The sequence below is a fragment of the Chiloscyllium punctatum genome, chromosome 2 (assembly GCF_047496795.1).
Source record: "Chiloscyllium punctatum isolate Juve2018m chromosome 2, sChiPun1.3, whole genome shotgun sequence".
Classification (NCBI taxonomy): Eukaryota; Metazoa; Chordata; class Chondrichthyes; order Orectolobiformes; family Hemiscylliidae; genus Chiloscyllium; species Chiloscyllium punctatum.
Genome location: NC_092740.1, coordinates 125065048 through 125086179, shown reverse-complemented (window position 1 = coordinate 125086179; position 21132 = coordinate 125065048). Strand labels below are relative to the sequence as shown.

At 40.8% G+C, this 21132-nt stretch overlaps 1 protein-coding gene across 7 annotated transcripts in view; it reads right to left on the bottom strand.

Moving 5' to 3' along the window:
- Positions 1-5748: 5748 nt before the first annotated feature.
- The window catches only part of svep1 (sushi, von Willebrand factor type A, EGF and pentraxin domain containing 1), a 239394-nt gene continuing 224010 nt past the window's right edge, over positions 5749-21132 (bottom strand). For all 7 annotated transcript variants that reach the window (XM_072588116.1, XM_072588121.1, XM_072588115.1 and 4 more), the window contains 3 exons: positions 14592-14687; positions 13011-13104; positions 5749-6372 (listed from right to left, as the gene is read on the bottom strand). In XM_072588116.1, the coding sequence (XP_072444217.1) occupies positions 6339-6372; positions 13011-13104; positions 14592-14687 (224 nt within the window). In that variant the 3' untranslated portion in view covers positions 5749-6338. The remainder of the gene's footprint in view (positions 6373-13010; positions 13105-14591; positions 14688-21132) is intronic.

Here is a 21132-nt window from a genome sequence, read left to right as displayed (position 1 = left end):
CAAATTCCAGGGAACTCCCTGCCTACCTTCACAGTGTATGTATCCACACCAAACAACCTGCAGTGGTACAAAAGGCTGACTCAGGACTACCTTGTGGTTTGATTTATTGTTATCCCATGTACTTGAGTACATTGAAAACATCTGTTTTGCCACCAGTGCAGGCAGATCAGAACAAACAAGGACGTACAGATCATAGGGTGTTTAGACAGAGTGAGGCATTTACAGCTGCACAGGAAGTACACAAAAGCAAGATCGACATTAGATATGAAATTAGTTCCATTCAACTGTCTAATAACAGCAGGGAAGAAGCAGTTCTTGAACCTGTTGTTAAGTGTGTTCAAGCTTCTGTATCTCCTGTCTGACTGAAAAGGTCAGAGGAGCATATTACCTTTTAAGAGTAAATAGGAATGTGCAATAAATCCCTGTCCAGTCAGCAATGCTCACATTTTGTGAACACATTGCAAAATTTATGCTTAGTCATGCAGCTTCAAGAAATGTTTTTACACTAAGCTTCTGTATGGAAATGATTAGATTACCTACAGTGTGGAAACAGGCCCTTCAGCCCAACAAGTCCACACCAACCCTCTGAACAGCATTCCACCCAGATCCATTCCCCTACACCTAACACTATGGGCAATGTAGCATGGCCAATTCACCTAACCTGCATCTTTGGACTGTGGGAGTAAACCAGAGCACCCCCACACAGACACAGGGAGAATGTGCAAACTCCACACAGACAGTTGCCTGAGGCAGGAATTGAACCCAGGTCTCTGACACTGGAAGGCAGCAGTGCTAACCACTGTGCCACCATGCTGCCCACACATGAAAACTGGATTTAAAAAAATTAATTCACAAGATGAGGGATCGCTGGCTTGGCCTGCATTTATTGCCTAGAGGGTAGTTGAGAATCACATGCGACATTGTTGTGGGTCTGGAGTCACATGGAGGCCAAACTGAGCAAGGACTGCAGTTTCCTTCCCTAGGGTTTTTCTGACAGTTGACAATGGTTTTATGGGCATAATTAGGTTCTTAATTCCACTTTATTTTTATTGAAATCAAATTTCCCATCTACAAAATGTCCAGTGATAATACCACGAGGCTAATGCCTTCATGATGCGAACCATTAAAGGGTGAATCTTAAGACCAGTAATAGAGTCATAGAGATGTACAGCATGGAAAGAGACTCTTCAGTCCAACCTGTCCATACCGACCAGATATCCCAACCCAATCTAGGCCCACCTGCCAGCACCCGGCCCATATCCCTCCAAACCCTTCTTATTCATATACCCATCCAAATGCCTCTTAAATGATGCAATTGTACCATCCTCCACCACTTCCGCTGGCAGCTCGTTCTATATACGTACCATCCTCTGTGTGAAAAAGTTGCCCCACGGGTCTCTTTTATATCTTTGCCCTCTCACCCTAAACCTATGCCCTCTAGTTCTGGACTCCCTGACCCCAGGGAAAAGACTTTGCCTATTTACCCTATCCGTGCCCCTCATAATTTTGTAAACCTCTATAAGGTCACCCCTCAGCCTCTGACACTCCAGGGAAAACAGCCCTAGCCTGTTCAGCCTCTCCTTATAGCTCAAATCCTCCAACCCTGGCAACATCTTTGTAAATTTTTTCTGAACTCTTTCAAGTTTCACAACATCTTTCCGATAGGAAGGAGACCAGAATTGCACTCAATATTCCAATAGTGGCCTAACTAATGTCCTGTACAACTGCAAATGACCTCCCACTTCCTGTACTCAATACTCTGACCAATAAGGGAAAGCATACCAAATGCCTTCTTCACTATCCTATCTACCTGCGACTCCACTTTCAAGGGGCTATGAACCTGCACTCCAAGGTCTCTTTGTTCAGCAACACTCCCTAGGACCTTACCATTAAGTGTATAAGTCCTGCTAAGATTTGCTTTCCCAAAATGCAGCACCTCACATTTATCTGAATTAAACTCCATCTGCCACTTCTCAGCCCATTGACCCAACTGGTCAAAATCCTGTTATAATCTGAGGTAACCCTCTTCGCTGTCCACTACACCTCCAATTTTGGTGTCATCTGCAAACTTACTAAGTGTACCTCTTATGCAAACTCAATAACTGTACCTCTTATGCTCGCATCCAAATCATTTATGTAAATGACAAAAAGTAGAGAACCCAACACCAATCCTTGTGGCACTCCACTGGTCACAGGCCTCCAGTCTGAAAAACAACCCTCCACCACCACCCGCTATCTTCTATCTTTGAGTCAGTTCTGTATCCAAATGGCTAGTTCTCCCTGTATTCCGTGAGATCTAACCTTGCTAATCAGTCTCTCATGGGGAACCTTGTTGAACGCCTGACTGAAGTCCATATAGATCACATCTAGCGGTCTTCCCTCATCAATCCTCTTTGTTACTTCCTCAAAAAACTCAGTCAAATTTGTGAGACATAATTTCCCACACACAAAGCCATGTTGACTAATCGTCCTTGCCTTTCCAAATACATGTACATCCTGTCCCTCAGGATTCCCTCCAACCACCGAGGTCAGGCTCACTGGTCTATAGTTCCCTGGCTTGTCCTTACCACACTTCTTAAAGAGTGGCACCATGTTAGCCAACCTCCAGTCTTTCGGCATCTCAATTTAGAACTTCAACTTTTAGATCTGGTCTATCCTTTCCCATCATTATTTTAAATCTAATAGAATTATGGTCGCTGGCCCCAAAGTGCTCCCCCACTGACACCTCAGTCACCTGCCCTGCCTTATTTCCCAAGAGTAAGTCAAGTTTTGCACCTTCTCTAGTAGGTATATCCACATACTGAATCAGAAAATTGTTTTGTACACACTTAACAAATTCATCTCCATCTAAACCTTTAACACTATGGCAGTCCCAATCTATGTTTGGAAAGTTAAAATCCCCAGCCATAACCACCCTATTATTCTTACAGATAGCTGAGATCTCCTTAAAAGTTTGTTTCTCAATTTCCCTCTGACTATTAGGGGGTCTATAATACAATCCCAATAAGGTGATCATCCCTTTCATTTTTCTCAGTTCCACCCAAATAATGTCTCTCAATGTATTTCCAGGAATGTCCTCCCTCATCACAGCTGTAATGCTATCCCTTATCAAAAATGCCTCTCCCCCTCCTCTCTTGCCTCCATTTCTATCCTTCCTGTAGCATTTGTATCCTGGAACATTAAGCTGCCAGTCCTGCCCATCCCTAAGCCATGTTTCTGTAATTGCTATGATATCCCAGTCCCATGTTCTTAACCATGCCCTGAGTTCATCTGTCTCCCATATTAGACCCCTTGCATTGAAATAAATGCAGTTTAATTTATTATTCCTATCTTGTCCCTGCCTGCCCTGACTGTTTGACTCTCTTCTGTTCTCAACTGTACCAGTCTCAGATTGATCTCTGTCCTCACTATCTCCCTGGGTCCCACCCGACTCATTTAAATCCTCCCCAGCAGCTCTAGCAAATCTCCCTGCCAATATATTAGTCACCTTCCAATTTAGGTGCAGTGATGAAAGGTCTTAACTGCCTCTGAGCTTGTGGACCAAGGCATAAGAGCAGAAGTAGGCCATTCAGCCCATTGAGTCTACTCCACCATTTAATGAGATCATAACTGATCTGATAATCCTCAACTCCACTCTCCTGCCTTATCCCCATAGCCCATAATTCTCTTATTGATTGAAAATCTGAATTCCTCAGCCTTGAATATACTTAATGCCCCAGCCTTGACAGCCCTCTTTGGTAAAGAATTGCATTATATAGTATTGTTATAAGTGTAACACTTGGGATTTTGGGGAATTTAGTTTGAATTTTTAATTAGCTTACAGTGGGTTGGTTTTTCTCATCAGTAAGAGGAACTTTATCTTGCCAACAGGAAGCACATATCATTGGTTAACAAAGAGTCTATGTTAATTTTCCAAGTGGCAAGTTATTTATATGTGTGCCATCTGACTTTTTAAAGGTACATTTGAGGATGATTTGTATGGCAGGTTTCAGATTGCTGCATGTGTTTTCTAGGGAGTAAAATTGGCAGAAAGGTGGAGCACAGTGAATGAATGTGGTGAGATGTGGATTACATATTTTCCAGTCAACCTGTTCAGAGATGTTATTACACAACCCTGGAGCAGGTGAGGCTTGAACCCAGGCCTCCTGACTCAGAGATAGGATCATTACCACAAGACGACAAGAACCCTCTCACATATGCGATATGTTGAGGTGGTATTCGAGGAGGTGGAACACCATGAGATAAAATCTTCAGGAATCACTCCTTGCTAGGCCAGCTAAGGAGTTTGAGTACAATGGCTGGGCAAGTGGAGGAGTTCTGCTTCCAGCCAGCTTGACGGCAGTCTGTGACATACTCTGGCAAAGTGTGGTCTCTGGATGAAACTGCTTAGTGGAATCCTTCCTATCAGGATCCATTTTCATCCAGTTTGCTACTTTAGTGGGAACATGGAGCTTGTGAGTGAGCTCTGGGGTTCAAACCTTGGCAATGGGAGGCATCCACCATTGGTTGTTTGGTGGTGAAATAGGCTTTGAACGAAACCCCACCAATAGAAGATGAGATATCAGGGTGATAATAAGTCCAAATTATCCTGAGAGAGTGAGCTTTTTTTTATAGTATTAAGTAACATTTTATGAGAATCTTAGATAGTTATTTCCTACACTTTAGAACCCAAAGGCCACAGGATCCTTAACCGTGATAAAGTGTACGTGGAAGGCAGGAACAGCTATAACATTTCAGACTTTATTACATTTTTATCAATCCTCCACTGCTTCCTGCCTGCTGTTGGCTGGACTAGACTACCTGGAAACCTCTGAACTACATGCATCTTGGGAATAAAGCTTTGTTGAGGTCACCAAAGGAACACTTTTGGGAGTTAGCAAACTATCATTAAAGAAAGGTACTATGAGCTGATCACTTTGGTGAGAAATACCTAGGTATAATATTGCTTACCATGGAGTATCTATACCAGTTATTATACATTAGTTCACAGTGTGCTTTACAGTGTGGTTGCACTCTCATTTTCACTTTCTCAGTAAAGATTGTTTATCTCCATCCCAGGTCCAGCTTACCCACTGCTGAAACCATCACTTATGTTTTGTTAATTCCGGACTCAATTATGCTAATACTTTCCTGGCTGCCTTATTGACATTCATGAAATCTTGAATGCACTCAAAACTCTTTGTTGCTCCTGTTATAAGTCACAACGTGTCCCTTTTTCTTATCACCCGTGTTCTCTAGCTAACACTGGCTCCTAAACCAGCTGCTCTACAAATTAGAAATTCCATGTTCTTTGGCTAACACTGGCTTCAAAACCAGCTACTGTACAAATGAGAAGTTCTCAACCTTAATTCCACTCTTGCCACTCTTTATCTCTGCAAATTACTCCTAAGCCAGAACCCTATGAAATATATGCTTCTCCAATTCTTGGCCCTTGCACACTCCTGATTTCAATTTTTCTATCATTGTTTTGGATCTTTTCTGTTGCCCAGGCCCCAGAATCTGGAATTTCCTTCCTAAATCTCTCCACTTGTCTCTCTTTCTTAGATGCTCCTTAAACCATATCTATTTGTCCAAGCTTTTGGTCTTAATACCTCTTTATGACGCCCAGTCGTAAATTTCAGTATGAAAATGTACAGTGAAGAGCCTTGAGGCATCATTTCTGTTGTAATAGAGATGTTTTATGTAAAGTTATTTTACCAGGTGAAAGAATCTTTTAAAAAAAATCAAAACCACATAATTTTCCTTTTCATGATTTTATTTGTATTATCATGTGATGAATGAAAGAAGGTATTCTTGCAGGATCTCTTTCACTTAATCAATATATACACATTTAGTTAAAATCAAAATTGGCTACTTGCAAAGTTCACACTGTGGATTGGAGTTCATTCGTATCATTTCGAACTGATGCAGACAGAATTATTATTGTGGTGTGTTTTAAATGATCTTGATTCATATGTCATTCATGTGGAAACTTTATTGACAATACATGTCAGTAAGGTCAAAAGAATTAAAATCTGCCTTCTTTAAAAAAATTGCAAATCATGAACTAAAATTTTACAACTTTACTTCCTCAAGGTTAATCCACATGACACGTAGCCCAATGAATGTATTAAAATGCGAAATTAAGAGGCACTCTAACCATCATCACACAGCATTTTTTGAAAAACAACTTTGTATATGAATAGATACAGCTTTGCTTTACAGAATTGTATCAAAATATATCAGGATTTTAAACATACAATGAAGTACCGGTGAAGTTAAATGCCGCTGTAGTGTCACCTTTCCCAGGAGTTTGGTTAATGCAGATATTTGACAGGTTTTGCAAGTTGTGATATTGTTTATGAGAGGGAGAAATAGCTAGACTTTCTCCTCCTGAAAGAAAAACAACGAAGAGTGAGTTTAAGCGTTTGGTACAGTGCATTCTGATGGCCAGTTGTCCCTCAATGTTCTAGTGTTCTTGTTCTCCAAATCAGAAAGATCTGGGTTCAAGCCTGATTTTGGAGACTTACACAGAGAACCTAGGTCCCAATGTAGTACTGAGGGAATGCCACACTTTTCAAGATTCCATCTTATGAATGAGACGTTAAACCAATTTATTGCCTCATCTGTCAGGTGGGTGTAAAATATCCCATTTTTATTATTTCCAAGCAGAGTTGGGCAGATCTCCATGGTTTCTCAGCCAATATAAATAAAAGATTATCCAATTATTATCACATTGCTGTTTGGTACTGTCTTGTGTAAAATGGATTCTACATTTCCTAAATTATAACACTTCAAAAACAGTTTACTGAATGTGAACCAACTGATGAGTGTGCCTCATATTCAAATAGTCTAGTTTGAATTATTTTGCATATTGTTTCAGAGCTGGATAACCTTTTTTTATCAAGTCATGGATTGTGGGTGTCACTGGCAAGGCCAGTATTTACTATCCCTCCTTAATTCCCTCAAGAAGACAGTGCTAAACCACCTTCTTGAACCCCTATAGTGCATCTTGCTGGTTGCTGTGCTGTTTGAAAGGAAGGCCAGGATTTTGATGCAGTGATGCTGAAGGAACAGCAATATATTTTTCAGTCAGGATGCAGAAATATAGTAGGATGGAAAATTACAGGTCACAATATCCCCATACTTCAGCTCAAATTGTCCTTTGTAAAGGACACAGGTTAGAAGACGCTGTCGAAGGAGCTTTCATGAAATACTGCAGTGCATCTTGTAGATAGTACACACTGCTGTCACTGTACTCCAGTGAGGGAGGGATTGAATATTGAAGGTTGTGGGTGAGGTGTCGATCAAATAGGCTGTTTTGTCTTGGAAGACATGGGACCTTGTGTGTGTTGAAACTGCACTCAGGCAGGCAAGTAAAGAATGCTGCATCACCTTCTTGTTTTTAGCCTTAATGTAGATGCTTTGAAGAGTCAGGATGTGAGTTACTCATTACATAATTCACAGGTTTTGACTTTTTCTTGTAGCTATCTATTGGTTCAGTTAGGATTATGGTCAACTAAACTTTGAGTATGCTGCTAATCTTCTCAGAATTCAACCTAGCACTGTCAGGAGTACTTTTGCAATAGTTTTCACAATTTCACCATATTGGATGGGGTAGTGCAGAGCAGAACATTCCAGAGCTGTGTGTGTCATTGTTGTGTGTCACATTTTCTCCATGGTAACAAAACATATGATCTGCACCACCCTCACCACCTTGAAACTGGAGAAGCTTGTTATGATAGAAATAGTCATAAGCTTTAAAAAAAAACACGCAATGATTAAACAAATAAGTAATTGTATGGAAGTGTGGTCTATTTAAAATATTCCTTACTACCTATTCAATGCAAACTGATAAGAACAGCATTCAGGTGGGTCCAGTTTAAACAAAAAATACCTTTCTTTTGAAATAGCAAGTTGGAATGCTGCAAACAGTGATTTTTTTTGAGATGGTGGAATGCAAAAGAAATAACATGTCACCACAACATCTAGAATAAAGCAGAGAAAGGAGTGGTTGCAAAGCAGGATGTTCACCACTGAACAGAACGGGAGAAAAACAAAAGACTCAGAGTGTTTATTCAAGCATGAGATATTCACATTACATGGCAACAATAGTGACACTGCCAAGGGCTATAAGGTTACTGCACTCAGAAGCCTTAAAGGGGCCATATTCCTTTAATTGTTGCAAAGAAGCAATTGGCAACATTTGTCAACAAACGATGGTCAATATTGATAAGCAACATTCATCCATGACGCGCACTTAAGCATTTTAGGTTAGTAAAGCCTAATTAGGCTCAGTTGATGTTTACAGTTTCTGCCCCATCTTCTGGGAAGATGTTTGGGCTTTTCTGGGCAGGAGGGGAAAATGCGGGATGACCCTGACAGCTACAGATAAGACCATAGTTATTGAAAGTTCTAAGAGCCAGGGCAGCAGGACTGAGCTGGATGAAAAATGAGGCTTTTCTGCGTGTGCAGCTTCATTTTGGACTGCGAGGAAGAGAATTTTCTTCATTTGTAGAGTTGTGAATCTTTAGCATTGTCTACCCCAGAGACATACAGAGTATGGGCAGTGAGTATTTTCAAAGCTCATATTAAGACACAATTGAACAGTAATAGAATCAGGGAATTTTGGGATGGGGAAGGAGAGTGGCATTAAGATAGGAGATGAGCCATGAGACCTGAATGAAGGAACAAACACAAAGTTAATTCATGATGTTCTTACATTCCCTTGGAGAGAAGAGAAGGTCACAAATAGAACTGTCTGATGAGAGGCATTGGGAGCAAGCATTTCCATAGCACCTTTCACAACTTCAGCATGTTGAAAACACTTCATAGTCAAGAGAATAATTGTCTGAAATGTATTTGTTGTAAGATAGGAAATGAAATAACCAACATATGCACAGCAAATGGCTACAAATAGCAATGTGAAAACGTATGTCTTGTGATTTTAATTGAAAGATAAATATTAGCTAGGACATTGGGGAGAACATTCCAATGAGGAAAACTCAGAAATTGAAAATTTGGCTGTAATATTGGCATAGGAGGGTGGGCATCAAGCCTCTGAGGCATTGGGACTGAAGTCCAGGTTCTGGGGCAAGTGGGACCTTTATAAGATGGACCATAGAATCTTGGTGGGACAGGGACTAATAGCCCCACAAGGAGATTTGTTAATGCTGTGAAGCTGAGATTGGCAGGATGACAGGAATTGAAGAGTGAACTCAGACTTAAGGGAGTTGAAGAGTGTGGCACTGGAAGAGCACAGGTGGTCAGGCAGCATCCGAGGAGCAGGAGAATCAACATTTCAGGCATTCCTGATGAAAGGTTTATGCCTTGGATGCTGCCTAACAGGCTGTGCTTTTCTGGGGCCACACTCTTTGGCTCTGATCTCCAGCATCATTCTCTCCTCAGACTTAAGGGAGGAAAGGCAAGTAAAAGAAAGTAGAATCATAGTATGTAGGAGTAGAAGATAGCCAAAGCAAGCAAGCATCAAATGAGATCAAAATAGAGAACAATGGTAATAAGGCTGAAAGAAAGCATATAGAACTCACAAAGAGATGTTTTTGTTGGTTTGAATGAACAAATGGGGGTAAATAGTAAATCAATAGATGATTTAATTGCCATTACAGAGACATAGCTACAGGGTGACCAAGATTGGAACTAAAATACATTTAGGATGGATAGACAAAAAGAAAACAGAGATGGGATTGCACTGCTAATAAAGGATGATATCAGTAAATAAGTAAGAGAGGATCAAATGATCAGGATGTAGAATCCGTTTGTATTAATAAACAGCAAAGGGAAGCAACATTAGTGGGAATTCTTTATACAATATCAAACTGTAGTTTTAATGTTGGGAATGCTATTATTAAAGAAATTAGGGTATTATAGCAGTAATGGGCAAATTCAATTTACATTTAGAGTGGGTTAGCCACTTTAGCACTAATGTTAAGAAGAATAAATCTCAAGAATATATATAAGATACATTTCTGGAAAAGTATATTCAAGAACCAACTAAAGATCAGACCCTCTTGAATTGGTGTTATGTAATGAAAAAGGCTCATTAAAAATCATTCTGTACAAGAGCCTGTGGGAAATTGTGACCATGCTATGATAGAATTCTGCACAAAATTTGAATGTGACATAATTAATTTTTGAAATTAAATCTGAACAGAGGAAATTATGAGAGAATGAGGAACATGTTCGATTGGGTAGATTAGGCAAATGAACCAAAACATTTGATGGTGTACAGGTAATATTTAGTATTTGAAGAAATATGAGAATGTCTACAACAGAGATACACTTCTCTAAGGCTGACTGATGTCCAGAGGGAAAGGTGAATGAGCAATAGTTAATGAAATAAATTAAAGAGGTGGGATGCTCTTCGGAAGGTTGGTGTGGATTTGATGGGCTGAATGGTCTGCTTCCATGCTGTAGGGATGCCATGATTCTAATCTATGATTCTATTTCATTAGATCAAAGGAATTGGCTTATTAGAGTGCCAGAAACAGTGGTAATTCTAATGATTAGAAACAAATTTAAAGGAACTTGAGTATAAATGTAAAGGTATTTTGCTGCAGTTGTATAGTCTTGAGATCTCACTTCTGATATTGTGTACAGTTTGATCTCCTTAGCTAAGAAAGCATATTCTTGCCATAGAGGGAATGCAATGGAAGTTCACCACATTAATCCCTCTGTTCTATTACTAACCAGAAAACTATCAATTGCCCCCATAAACATACTCAAAGACTGAGCTCTCTGGTAGAGAATTTCAAAGTTCACAACTCTCTGAACCAAAAAAACTAACCTCAGAGTTAAGTGGCAATTCCCCCCAATTTCTAAATTACACTTTCTAATCGTGGGAACACTATCTATCCCTTTATATATTCAGTTTCAATGAGATCACCTCTCCTTTTTCAACATTCTAGAGAATGCAGATGCAGCTTGCCTCTCTTCATAGGACACCCCCAGGAACAATCTGGTAAATTTTCGTTGCACTTCTCTATGCACTAACATCTGTCCTGAGGTAAAGGGAGAAAACGGCACACACTACTTCAGATGCATTCTATCCAAGTTCCTGTACAATTGATGCAAGATTTCACTACTCCTGTACTCAAATCCTCTTGCAATAAAGCCTAACAGTTCAGTAACCTTCCTAATATCCTACAGCAACTGTATATTAACCTTCAATGATACCGGTGATAATAGCATATGGAGATACTGCATGAAAGTTGAAGAGATGAATAGCCATGATCTAGGATTGATGAGGGCAGAGTGGTGGACGTGATCTATATGGACTTTAGTAAGGCGCTCAACAAGGTTCCCCGTAGGAGACTGGTTAGCAAGGTTAGATCTCATGGAATGCAGGGGGAACTAGCTATTTGGATACAGAACTGGCTGAAAGGTAGAAGACAGAGGGTAGTGGTAGAGGGTTGCTTTTCAGACTGGAGGCCTGTGACCAGTGGAGTGCCACAGGGATTGTGTTGGGTCCACTACTTTTCATCATTTATATAAATGATTTGGATGTGAATGTAGAAGGTATAGTTAGTAAGTTTGCAGATAACACCAAAATTGGTAGTGTAGTGGACAGCAAAGAAGGTTACCTCAGAGTACAATGGGATCTTGATCAGAAGGGCCAATGGGCTGAGGAGTGGCAGATTGAGTTTAATTTAGATAAATGCGAGGTGCTCCATTTTGGAAAGGCAAATTAGGGTAGATTAGATTCCCTACAGTGTGGAAACAGGCTGTTCAGCCCAACCACTCCACACCGACCCTCCAAAGAGTAACCCACCCAGACCCATTTCCCTCTGACAAATGCACCTAACACTATGGGCCATTTAGCATGGCCAATTCACCTGACCTGCACATCTTTGGACTGTGGGAGGAAAATGGAGTACACAGACGAAGCCCACGCAGACACAGGGAGAATGTGCAAACTCCACACAGACAGTCATCCGAGGCTGGAATTGAACATAGGACCCTGGTGCTGGGAGGTAGCAGTGCTAACTACTGAGCCACTGTGCCACCTTATACACTTAATGGTAAGGTCCTAGGGAGTGTTGTGAACAAAGAGACCTTGGAGTACAGGTTCATAGTTCCTTAAAAGTAGAGTCGTAGGTAGATAGGATAGTAAAGAAGGCTGTAATGCCACAGGGTCAGAGTATTTGAGTACGGGAATTGGGAGCTCATGTTATGGCTGTACAGGACGTAGGTTAGGCCAATTTTGGAATATTACATGCAATTCTGGTCTCCTTTTTATCGGAAGGATGTTGTGAAACTTGAAAGGATTCAGAAAAGATTTGCAAGGATGTTGCCAGGGTTGGAGGATTTGAGCTATCGGGTGAGGCTGAATAGGCTGGGGCTGTTTTCCCTTAAGCGCTGGAGACTGAGGGGTGACCTGACAGAAGTTTATAAAATCATAAGAGGCATGGATAGGGAAAATAAAGTCTTTTCCCTGAGGTGGGGGAAGCCAAGAACTAGAGGACATAGATTTGGAGTGAGGGGGAAGATATAAAAGGGACCTAAGGGGCAACATTTTTTACACAGATGGTGGTTTGTGTATGGAATGAGCTGCCAGAGGAAGTGGTGGAAGCTGGTACAATTGCATTTAAAAGGCATCTGGATGGGTATATGAATAGCAAGGGTTTAGAGGGATATGGGCCAAGTGCTAGCAAATGGGACTAAATTAGATTAAAATATCTGGTTGGCACGGATGAGTTAGACTGAAGGGTCTGTGTCTGTGCTGTACATCTCTATGACTCTAATATCAGGGTGGACTTGATGGGCTGAATGGCCTCCTCATTTTCTTATATTTCAAATTGGAAGACAACCTATCTGGCACCTCACTCTTGACAGATATAGGACACAGGTAGATATGTAGGGGATATGTAAGAGTTGTAAAGAAAAAAAGATAATTTGACTTATTTGTAGGAGTTTAACGTGATACAGTTATAATCTCATTCTTGAGTGAAATTTCAAAGCTTACCTTTTTTAAATAAGAACCTGAATGGTTATGAAGAAGGTAATGGACTCACCTGGAGCAGTCGTTGCCACTCCAACTAGGTAGGCAGTGACATCGATTAGGTCGAATGCATTTACCGCCATTTAAACATGGAGACTGGCACACAGCTAATTAAGAGACAGAAATGATACCCGTTAACCTAGACCAACAAATCATTGGACAGTTCACGTGCTAGATCTGTTTAAGGTCCATGATACAATCCCATTAAGACATCCCACATAAACAAGAAATTTATATTGCCTAGGTGTTTTATAATCAATCAATCTGTTCACAGTTGTTATTACTGGATCTGGAGCAGGTGGACTTGAACCTGGGTATTCTGGCTCAATTTATGCTGTTTAATCTGGGATATCTTACTGGCAGTGTATGTGAATGAATAACTCTTCTGACTTGACCAGAATTAATCTTCATCAAATAGAGTCCATAAGTTAAACTCATGGTTTTCTAAAAACTACCTGGCCCAAAAACAAGATAAAGCAACTTAAGACAATCAAGGAGACTTTGAATAAGTGGTGGGTTTCAGTATGGATAAAGATGGTAGAGGACACAGCTTTCTTGCCACCACTTACTTGACCTGAAGTGGGATTTGAACCTGGAGCTTCTAGTTAAAGATGCAAATACATTATCCATTGCACCAGGAAACATCCCATATTTAAGGGAGGGCTTCAAAACTACAGGTAGTTATCCTATGATGCCGTAGTTACATTCCAGTGAAACTTTGTTTTATAAAAAATTGCTTCCTATAAATAATAGGGCCTAAAGGAAAAGTATGGTTAAGGGCAGAGTAGCAAACAATATCACTCACGATTGCTTAAAAATCACCCAGAAGCCTAAAGCAGTGTATCGCACAGCCTGAATGAAGGTTGAAATCATATTTATTAACAAAACAAAAGTTAATTTAACACAGTTGCTGGTCTCTGTACAGTACCTGTCACAGAAAGTTGCTCTGTCGACTGCTGACATCGGTGCATGCGCAGTACAGCACAAAGATTGGTGTTGACATTACACATTTGCAGAATGGCACAGACACCTGGGGGCACAGATCTTGGCACATGTACAGAACGGTGCAGACATCGGCGCATGCGTAGAATGTTGCTGAGATTTTGGCGCAAGCCCCACTGGAATCATGCTTTCTCGAAAACACCGTTCCCTAATTCCTCAGCAATGTTATAGTCAAATTATGCTGCTGAAATGCGTGTTATCGCAGAACTACCTGTACAAAAGGATCAGAAGGTCCACCGGAGAAATTATTTTCACTGGCAGAAAGGCCAGACTTAAAGTCATTGACAAAAAAGCCAAAGGGAAGATCAAGAGAAATAGTGTTGTGGTGTTCTGAATTGACTGTTCTGGTTTGGTTGTGAATCAGAATCAGAAGTAACTTTCAAACAGCAATTGGATAACTACTTAAAAAGGAACAAATGTATAGGGCTACAGGGAAATAACTGGAATTGGGAGGTGGGAATGAAATGAATAAGTTTATTGAAGGACTAACATGGGCCAATAGATCAAATAGCCTGTTTTTGAACTGTGACATTCATGTCTGACACCAATGTCATGCAACACATTCAACAGAACCAGATGGAAGCTGCCTTACCACGCTGACATCGTGAGCCTGTCCAACCTGTTGGGCAATCACATTTATATGGTGCTAAACAGAGGCCCCCATTCAAACAGGGTAGAATGCAGATTGCTGGAATAAAGAGAATAAAGATACAAGTTACATTTTAAAAAAACACAAAACATCACCACAATACAGTAAGCATTTTGCCATGAAATTTGTGAGTTTCATTATTTCAGGCTTTTGCTGCCAAACCAGCAGTGAGTGGATCAAGATATCATGGTTAGTGCAAATGGAATATTTTCAGATTTACAGCACTGCTTCCAGAACTCAGTGCCAAACAAAGTCTACATGAATACTGCCTTCCTCAGGAATGTAGGTTTAGCTTGGGTATAAAAGTAATTTGACATTGAGGTATAATTCTTTGATGCTGCTTTCTGTACTTTGCTTGGAATGAACAGAATTCACTGACTTAAAAAAGAACCATGAAAATACAAAGTTACAGAATTGATCCAACTGATTGGCTCCTCAGGCCTGTTCCACACACTCATGCCTGCAACTTTTCTGTCTCTAACATTTGTTACCCATAACTATTTGGCTTGCTAGGCCAGTCAAGAGTCAACTACATTGCTGTGAAAATGGAGTCATGCACAGATCAGAATTGGTAACGACTGGAATTTCATTGTCAGATTATTTTAAAAAACACAAACCAACAATAATTGTTGTTGCGGTTATCATTATTGAAATTCCATATTTCAGATTAATTAATTGAATTTAAATTCCACTACGTACATTTGAATTTAACCTACGCCCCAAAAGCACTAGTTGCGGCTACCAGATTACTAATCTTTGTTATTGTTGTTATAATACATTTACACAGCTTCTGCTCTCTTTCATTTCAACAAGTTATTAAAAATGGATTACCCACCATATGGTAAAGTTCTTCCAACATTTTAATACAACAGATTAGATAATTATGAATCACAGTGACAATAATTTGGTAATCTTGCTTAAAGGGCTAACAAAATAAACCTTTTGCAAAATTATAGCACTTCAACTATGACTTTGGCTTCATTAGCTTCAGCTATTACAGCTTGCTGTGAGGATAAGTGATTATGGGTTTTTGACAGCAAAAATTGTTCCTTATTTTCAAGGTATCACTTGCTTTGGCAGCAGTAGTGTCCCAGCCCTGGGGATAAAACAAGGATGGGTTGGCAATGTACTGAATTCAGATTTCAGTTCCTTTTTCAAATTCATTCTCATCTCTCCCAATTATCTGTAATTGTCTCTATTCCTACAAACCAGGATATGAGCCAAGTTCTGGCAAATGGGACTGTATTAGTATAGGACATCTGGTTGGCATGAACGAGTTGATTGAAGGGTCTGTTTCCATGCTGTCCATCTCTATGACCCAAGCCTCGGAGATCTCTGCACTTCCTTAATTCTGGATTCCTGCATACACCCTTTGGTGGCTGCATGATATGCATTCAACTGCCCCTAAATCAGAACTTCCCCTTAAACCTTGCTGTTGAAGTAAAGTTCTTGGATGCTGTTTTCTGTAGCTTGCTTGGAATGGACAGGCTGCTTACTTAAGAAAGAACCATGGGGGTATTAAGTTAGAAAATTGATAGGTTAGATGAAACTGACTGGCTCCTCAGGTCTGTCCAATACATTCATAACGATTAGAGTGATCATGGCTGAATATCTACACCTCTTCTGTCCCTAACGTTTGTTACTCATAACTAATTATTGTTGAACTGAATGGCTTGCTAGGCCAGTCAAGAGTCTTTAAGATGCGCCCTAAAATTATTTCTTTGACCAAGATATTGGCTACCTGCCCTAATATATGTTTTAGTCTCAGAATATTCCCATTATGCATTTTGGTATGGTTATCCAAATTTAAGGTGCTTGTAAGTGCAGATTGTACACGGATCTCATTTTCTCCCAATAATCAGTGAAAAAATTGCAGAATAGGGCTTTAGCGGAATTTTAATGAGGTCAGCATTACGGGAGTCAGGAAACTATTATATTTTATATTTAACTATTTTATTTTATTAGACATTGTATTGGGCATGGCTTCATTGTAGCCAAAATCTATTTAGTACTACTGAATTGGAGTTTACCTCAAAAGTTGTTTTTTAAAAGAATATTCAAGTTGCTCTTCCAGCTCTTTGGTCAGTTTTATGTTACCTATGGTTATTTTGGTAGCACTTCCCCTCTTAGTGAGATAACTGTGGATTAACGTTCAAGTGATTTGAGCATCCAGTCTCATAAACATTCCAGTGCATTATCAAGGGAGTGCTGCACTGGCAGTTGCATTTATTCTGGATGAATTAAATAGAGTCCATACCTGCTTCCTTGGGTGAATTTTAAAGATACCAGAGCACTATTTAAAATAAAAAGCAGGGAGTTTCTCCTTGGTTTGCTGGCCCAAAATTTATCCCTCAACCAACATCACTAATTGACAATCTGACTATCATATTTACTGTTTGTGGGACTTTTGATCTGTGCAAATTGTCTGCTGTATTTTCTATATTTTAACATTGGCTACACTTCAGAAGTTATCATTGTTGTCTGCTATCCTTCAATTTGAGGATGTCATCTACTCAGGGCCTTGAGTTTGTGCTATAGATTTTCAAAGGACTGTATAGCCTGATTCTTGACCTCAGATCTTGAGAAACGTGGGGCACGTTCCTCCATACAGTAGTGATTCCAGAGTGCAGGCAGGATTTGGTTCCTTTCCTTCTCTGCTGCTGCACTGCCTCATCAGTAAGGCATGGGATGAAGGTGTCGCTGGCTAGGCCCGCATTTATTGACCATCTCTAATTGTCCAGAGGGCAATTAAAAGTCAACCACATTGCCGTAGTCTAGGGTCACATGGCCAGGCCAGGTAAAGATAAGTAGACTAGATGGGTTTTCAAGCCAATTAATAGTGATTTTCACATGGTCACCATTCGTTTGGCTTTTAATTCCAGATTTTTTTGAAATTTAATTCAAATTTTACCATTTGTCATGGTGAGATTTGAACCCTTACCCACAGAACAATAACCTGGCATTCTGAATTAGTGGTCCAGTGACATTACCAGTACACCAGCTTGTGCAAATTGGCTATCACATAGGGCAGTTTCTAGACTGGAAAAGTGATTGTGAAGTGCTTTGGGACATCTTCCGATTGTGATGGGTACTACATAAATGCAAGCTCTTTCTCTTCCTTTCAAGGGGCAATGGAAGCTGACTGCTGAATTAGGAATTTAGCCATCTGGCAAACAATGCATCTTCTTTACTATGAATGATGGGATGTCAGTATTTACTGCTAAAATAACACCATGTTTTTATCCTGTTACCAAGTCACCATGTATTTACATGTGCATGTTACTTGGCACTGGTTCAGCTTCCTCAGAGCCTCTCAGAGTGAACAGAATGCATGACACTTCTGCTTATCTCTATCAGCCACTGCCCTCTGATTGTACCAGATTAACAGCCCCAACTGGGAACTCATGTTTTATAAGGTCCTCCTGGCCAACCCTTGTTCCAATCACTATATTGCACCACCCCCTCCCCATTCCTCAGACATTCTTTTTCCTGTAGACTCCCTCGGCTTTTCCTGCACCGGGTCCTGTTCCTCCGACTCTACCTCAGATACTGGCGACATGTACCAGAGTGTAGCCTACCTTTTTTGAGCGGAATATATTGGAAGAAATTCAGCTTCTTCAGACAGTAACAGCATAATGACTGTGACACTGCTGAGTCATCTTATCCTCAGAGGTTTCTTTGACGCTAGGCAGAGGAGGAGAACATGGATGTTCTGAGGGGCCGCGCATGTTTTGCTGTTTGCCTTTTTGTGAGTTTGCAGCTTTCAGTGCAGTCCATGTGCTTGTTCAGGATGAAATATCCCACCCAAACTTTGTATGTCACGGGACCTTGCATTGACCATGCCACATCCCATGCAGGCTATTCCTGTGGTTTCTACACCAAGCACCTTCCCCGGAAGTAAACCGCCTCTGTCACTTAGAGGAGTCTTGTGTCTGACATTGGTGTTTCTGATGCAGTTTCACCCCCAACCACCAACCGCTCCCCCCCCACCCCCACTACAACCAAAGGTCCGGGAGGATCAGGTCTAACATGGTAAAAACAATGACTGCAGATGCTGGAAACCAGATTCTGGATTAGTGGTGCTCTAACATGGTGCAGAGTCTTCTCACCATTAAAACTCTGTTGGCGCTCACCCTATAATGGTGTGAGGTGTGATCCTGTAATCAAACAGGAACTGGGACTGTTGGTTATCAAGTGAAGCTGCGGGTTATTTCTTTAAGCCTCCCTTAAAAGTTTGGACTGCTCTTTCCACCTGACCATTGGACGATGGATGGTATCGAGCTTTCCTTACGTGCTAATGCCAGTTGACTTCAGGAAATATTTGAATTCCCTGAAATATTAAAATTCGTTGTCCGTTACCGTCACCCCCAGGCGTCCGTGTACTGCAAAAGATGCTCCCAGCTCTTCAGTCATCATCCCTATGTCTGACAAATGAACTCTCTGCATGTCCAACCACTTTAAATGGTTATCCACAATGACTAAGAACACAGAGTCCATGAAAGGACCAGCATAGTCAACATTTAACTGAGTGTAGGGTTTACCTGGCCATTCCCACAAATGTAGGGGAGCTGCTGGCAGTACTTTCTGACTTGTTCACACTCTGGGCATTGTGTCTCCAACATATTAATGTCAGCATCCAATCCTAGCCACCAGATGTAACGTCTTGTCAACATCTTCATTTTGGAAGCCCTTAGAAGACTCTGGTGGAGTTCAGCCTGTATCTGATGGTGATCTTTATTTGGACAATCACTCTTGCTCCTCATGATAATATGCCATCCTCTACGGTGATTTGGTCTCACTGGATCCAGAAAGGTTTCAGTTCTGTCGGCCCTTTTGTTTCCCCCATCACCACCAGCTGTTTTAGTTTTGCGAGGATGGAATGTTTTCGTGTCCATAGTCTGATATTGTTACTGGTAACCAGAAAGGTGTCCAGAAGGTTTAAAACCAGAATGAACTTTTCTAATGGTAGGCTCCTTTCCAACTTGTAATTGTATGCGCTGAGAATAAGGGGTCACTGCAGAATTTGACCTGGCGCTATGGGTGGCACTTCCCTGTACTCTTTAAGTAGCCCTATCTGGGTTTGCAGCCTGTTATTATTAGACATTACATCCATAAAGGTATTGATGGAACTTTCTCACACCAACTATCACAGCCAAACCTTTCTTCTCTATCTAGGTGTATTTTCGTTTGGCATTAGTCAGAGTCCAGGAAGCAGACACTATCGATTGTTCTTCTCTGCTGGGTCACTAGTGAGCCAACACTACTCCAATATCATATGGGGAGGCATATGTCAGTCCTGCAGCTTGTTTGGGGGGATTGTAGTGTGCCAACGCCTTAGATGATGATAGCTTCGTTTTCACTTCCCTAAAAGTTATGCCTTTTCTACAAGATTATTTCCAAGGTGAAACATTTTTCATAGCAGATGTATGGGTACCAGGATGGCAGCCAGGTTATGGATAATTTTTTTGTAATGATTCACCAACCCATGGATAGACCTAAGCTCAGTACAAACATGGGAGCTGGGGCACTTTTGATCGCTCTCACTTTATCTTCCAGCAGGTGTATCCCACTCTAGTCCCCATTGAAGGAACTCCATGAAGGCTTGTATCCCATCACCAAGTCATCCTTTATTTGCATGTGCATAGTACATGACAGTGACCCAGCTAGCTCAGAGCTGGCTCTTAGAATGAGCAGAACCCCTCATTCTTGTATATATCTATCAGCCAGGACTCCCTGATTAGGGCTGTTAGCTTGGTCCAATCAGGGAACTCCTTTTTTATGAGATCCACCTGGCTGACCTTGGTCCAATTGCCACAGCTACCTAGCTCTATTTTTCCTTGAATGAATGAGCATGTTAGAACTTTTCATAGGGCAGTTAAGTGTCAATCACAGTGGATTTCATCAGTCATTAATACTGAGACTCGCTGATTCCAGCCTTATTGCTTGAACCAATGTGAACCTAATTTGATTTAATCTGATGTCCTCAAAGTGTTCACGTGGGCCTCTGAATTACTTAACCATTGACATTACACTGTACCACTGCCACCATTCCAGATAACTAGACTGCCCCTTTCACATGGACTTGAAAAAATAAAGGAGCAATAGAAAAGGGGAATTTACCTTGGTGTCCCAGTTCAACAATTATCACTCAAATCAATAGCTGCTAAAAGATTATGTTCCTGTTGTAGAATTTTGCTGTGCAGACACTGGTTGCCATGCTCCCTACATTACAGCAGCAAATAAACAAAGCTTCATCTGGAGTCAGAAAAAGGGCGTATCCAAATGTAAATTCCTCTTTTTGAATGTTGTGAAGAAGCTGTTATTATACTAGGGAGGCTTCCTCTTCCCAAAAGACATTATTTAGGCAACCCCTGCAGGCACCACCATCAGATGCAGGAGTTGCCTTAATGTTTAGTCTTATTTCCCAATCAGCCTAACTGGTCAAAACAAAATAATACATCAACTATAAAGTATTGCAATCTGA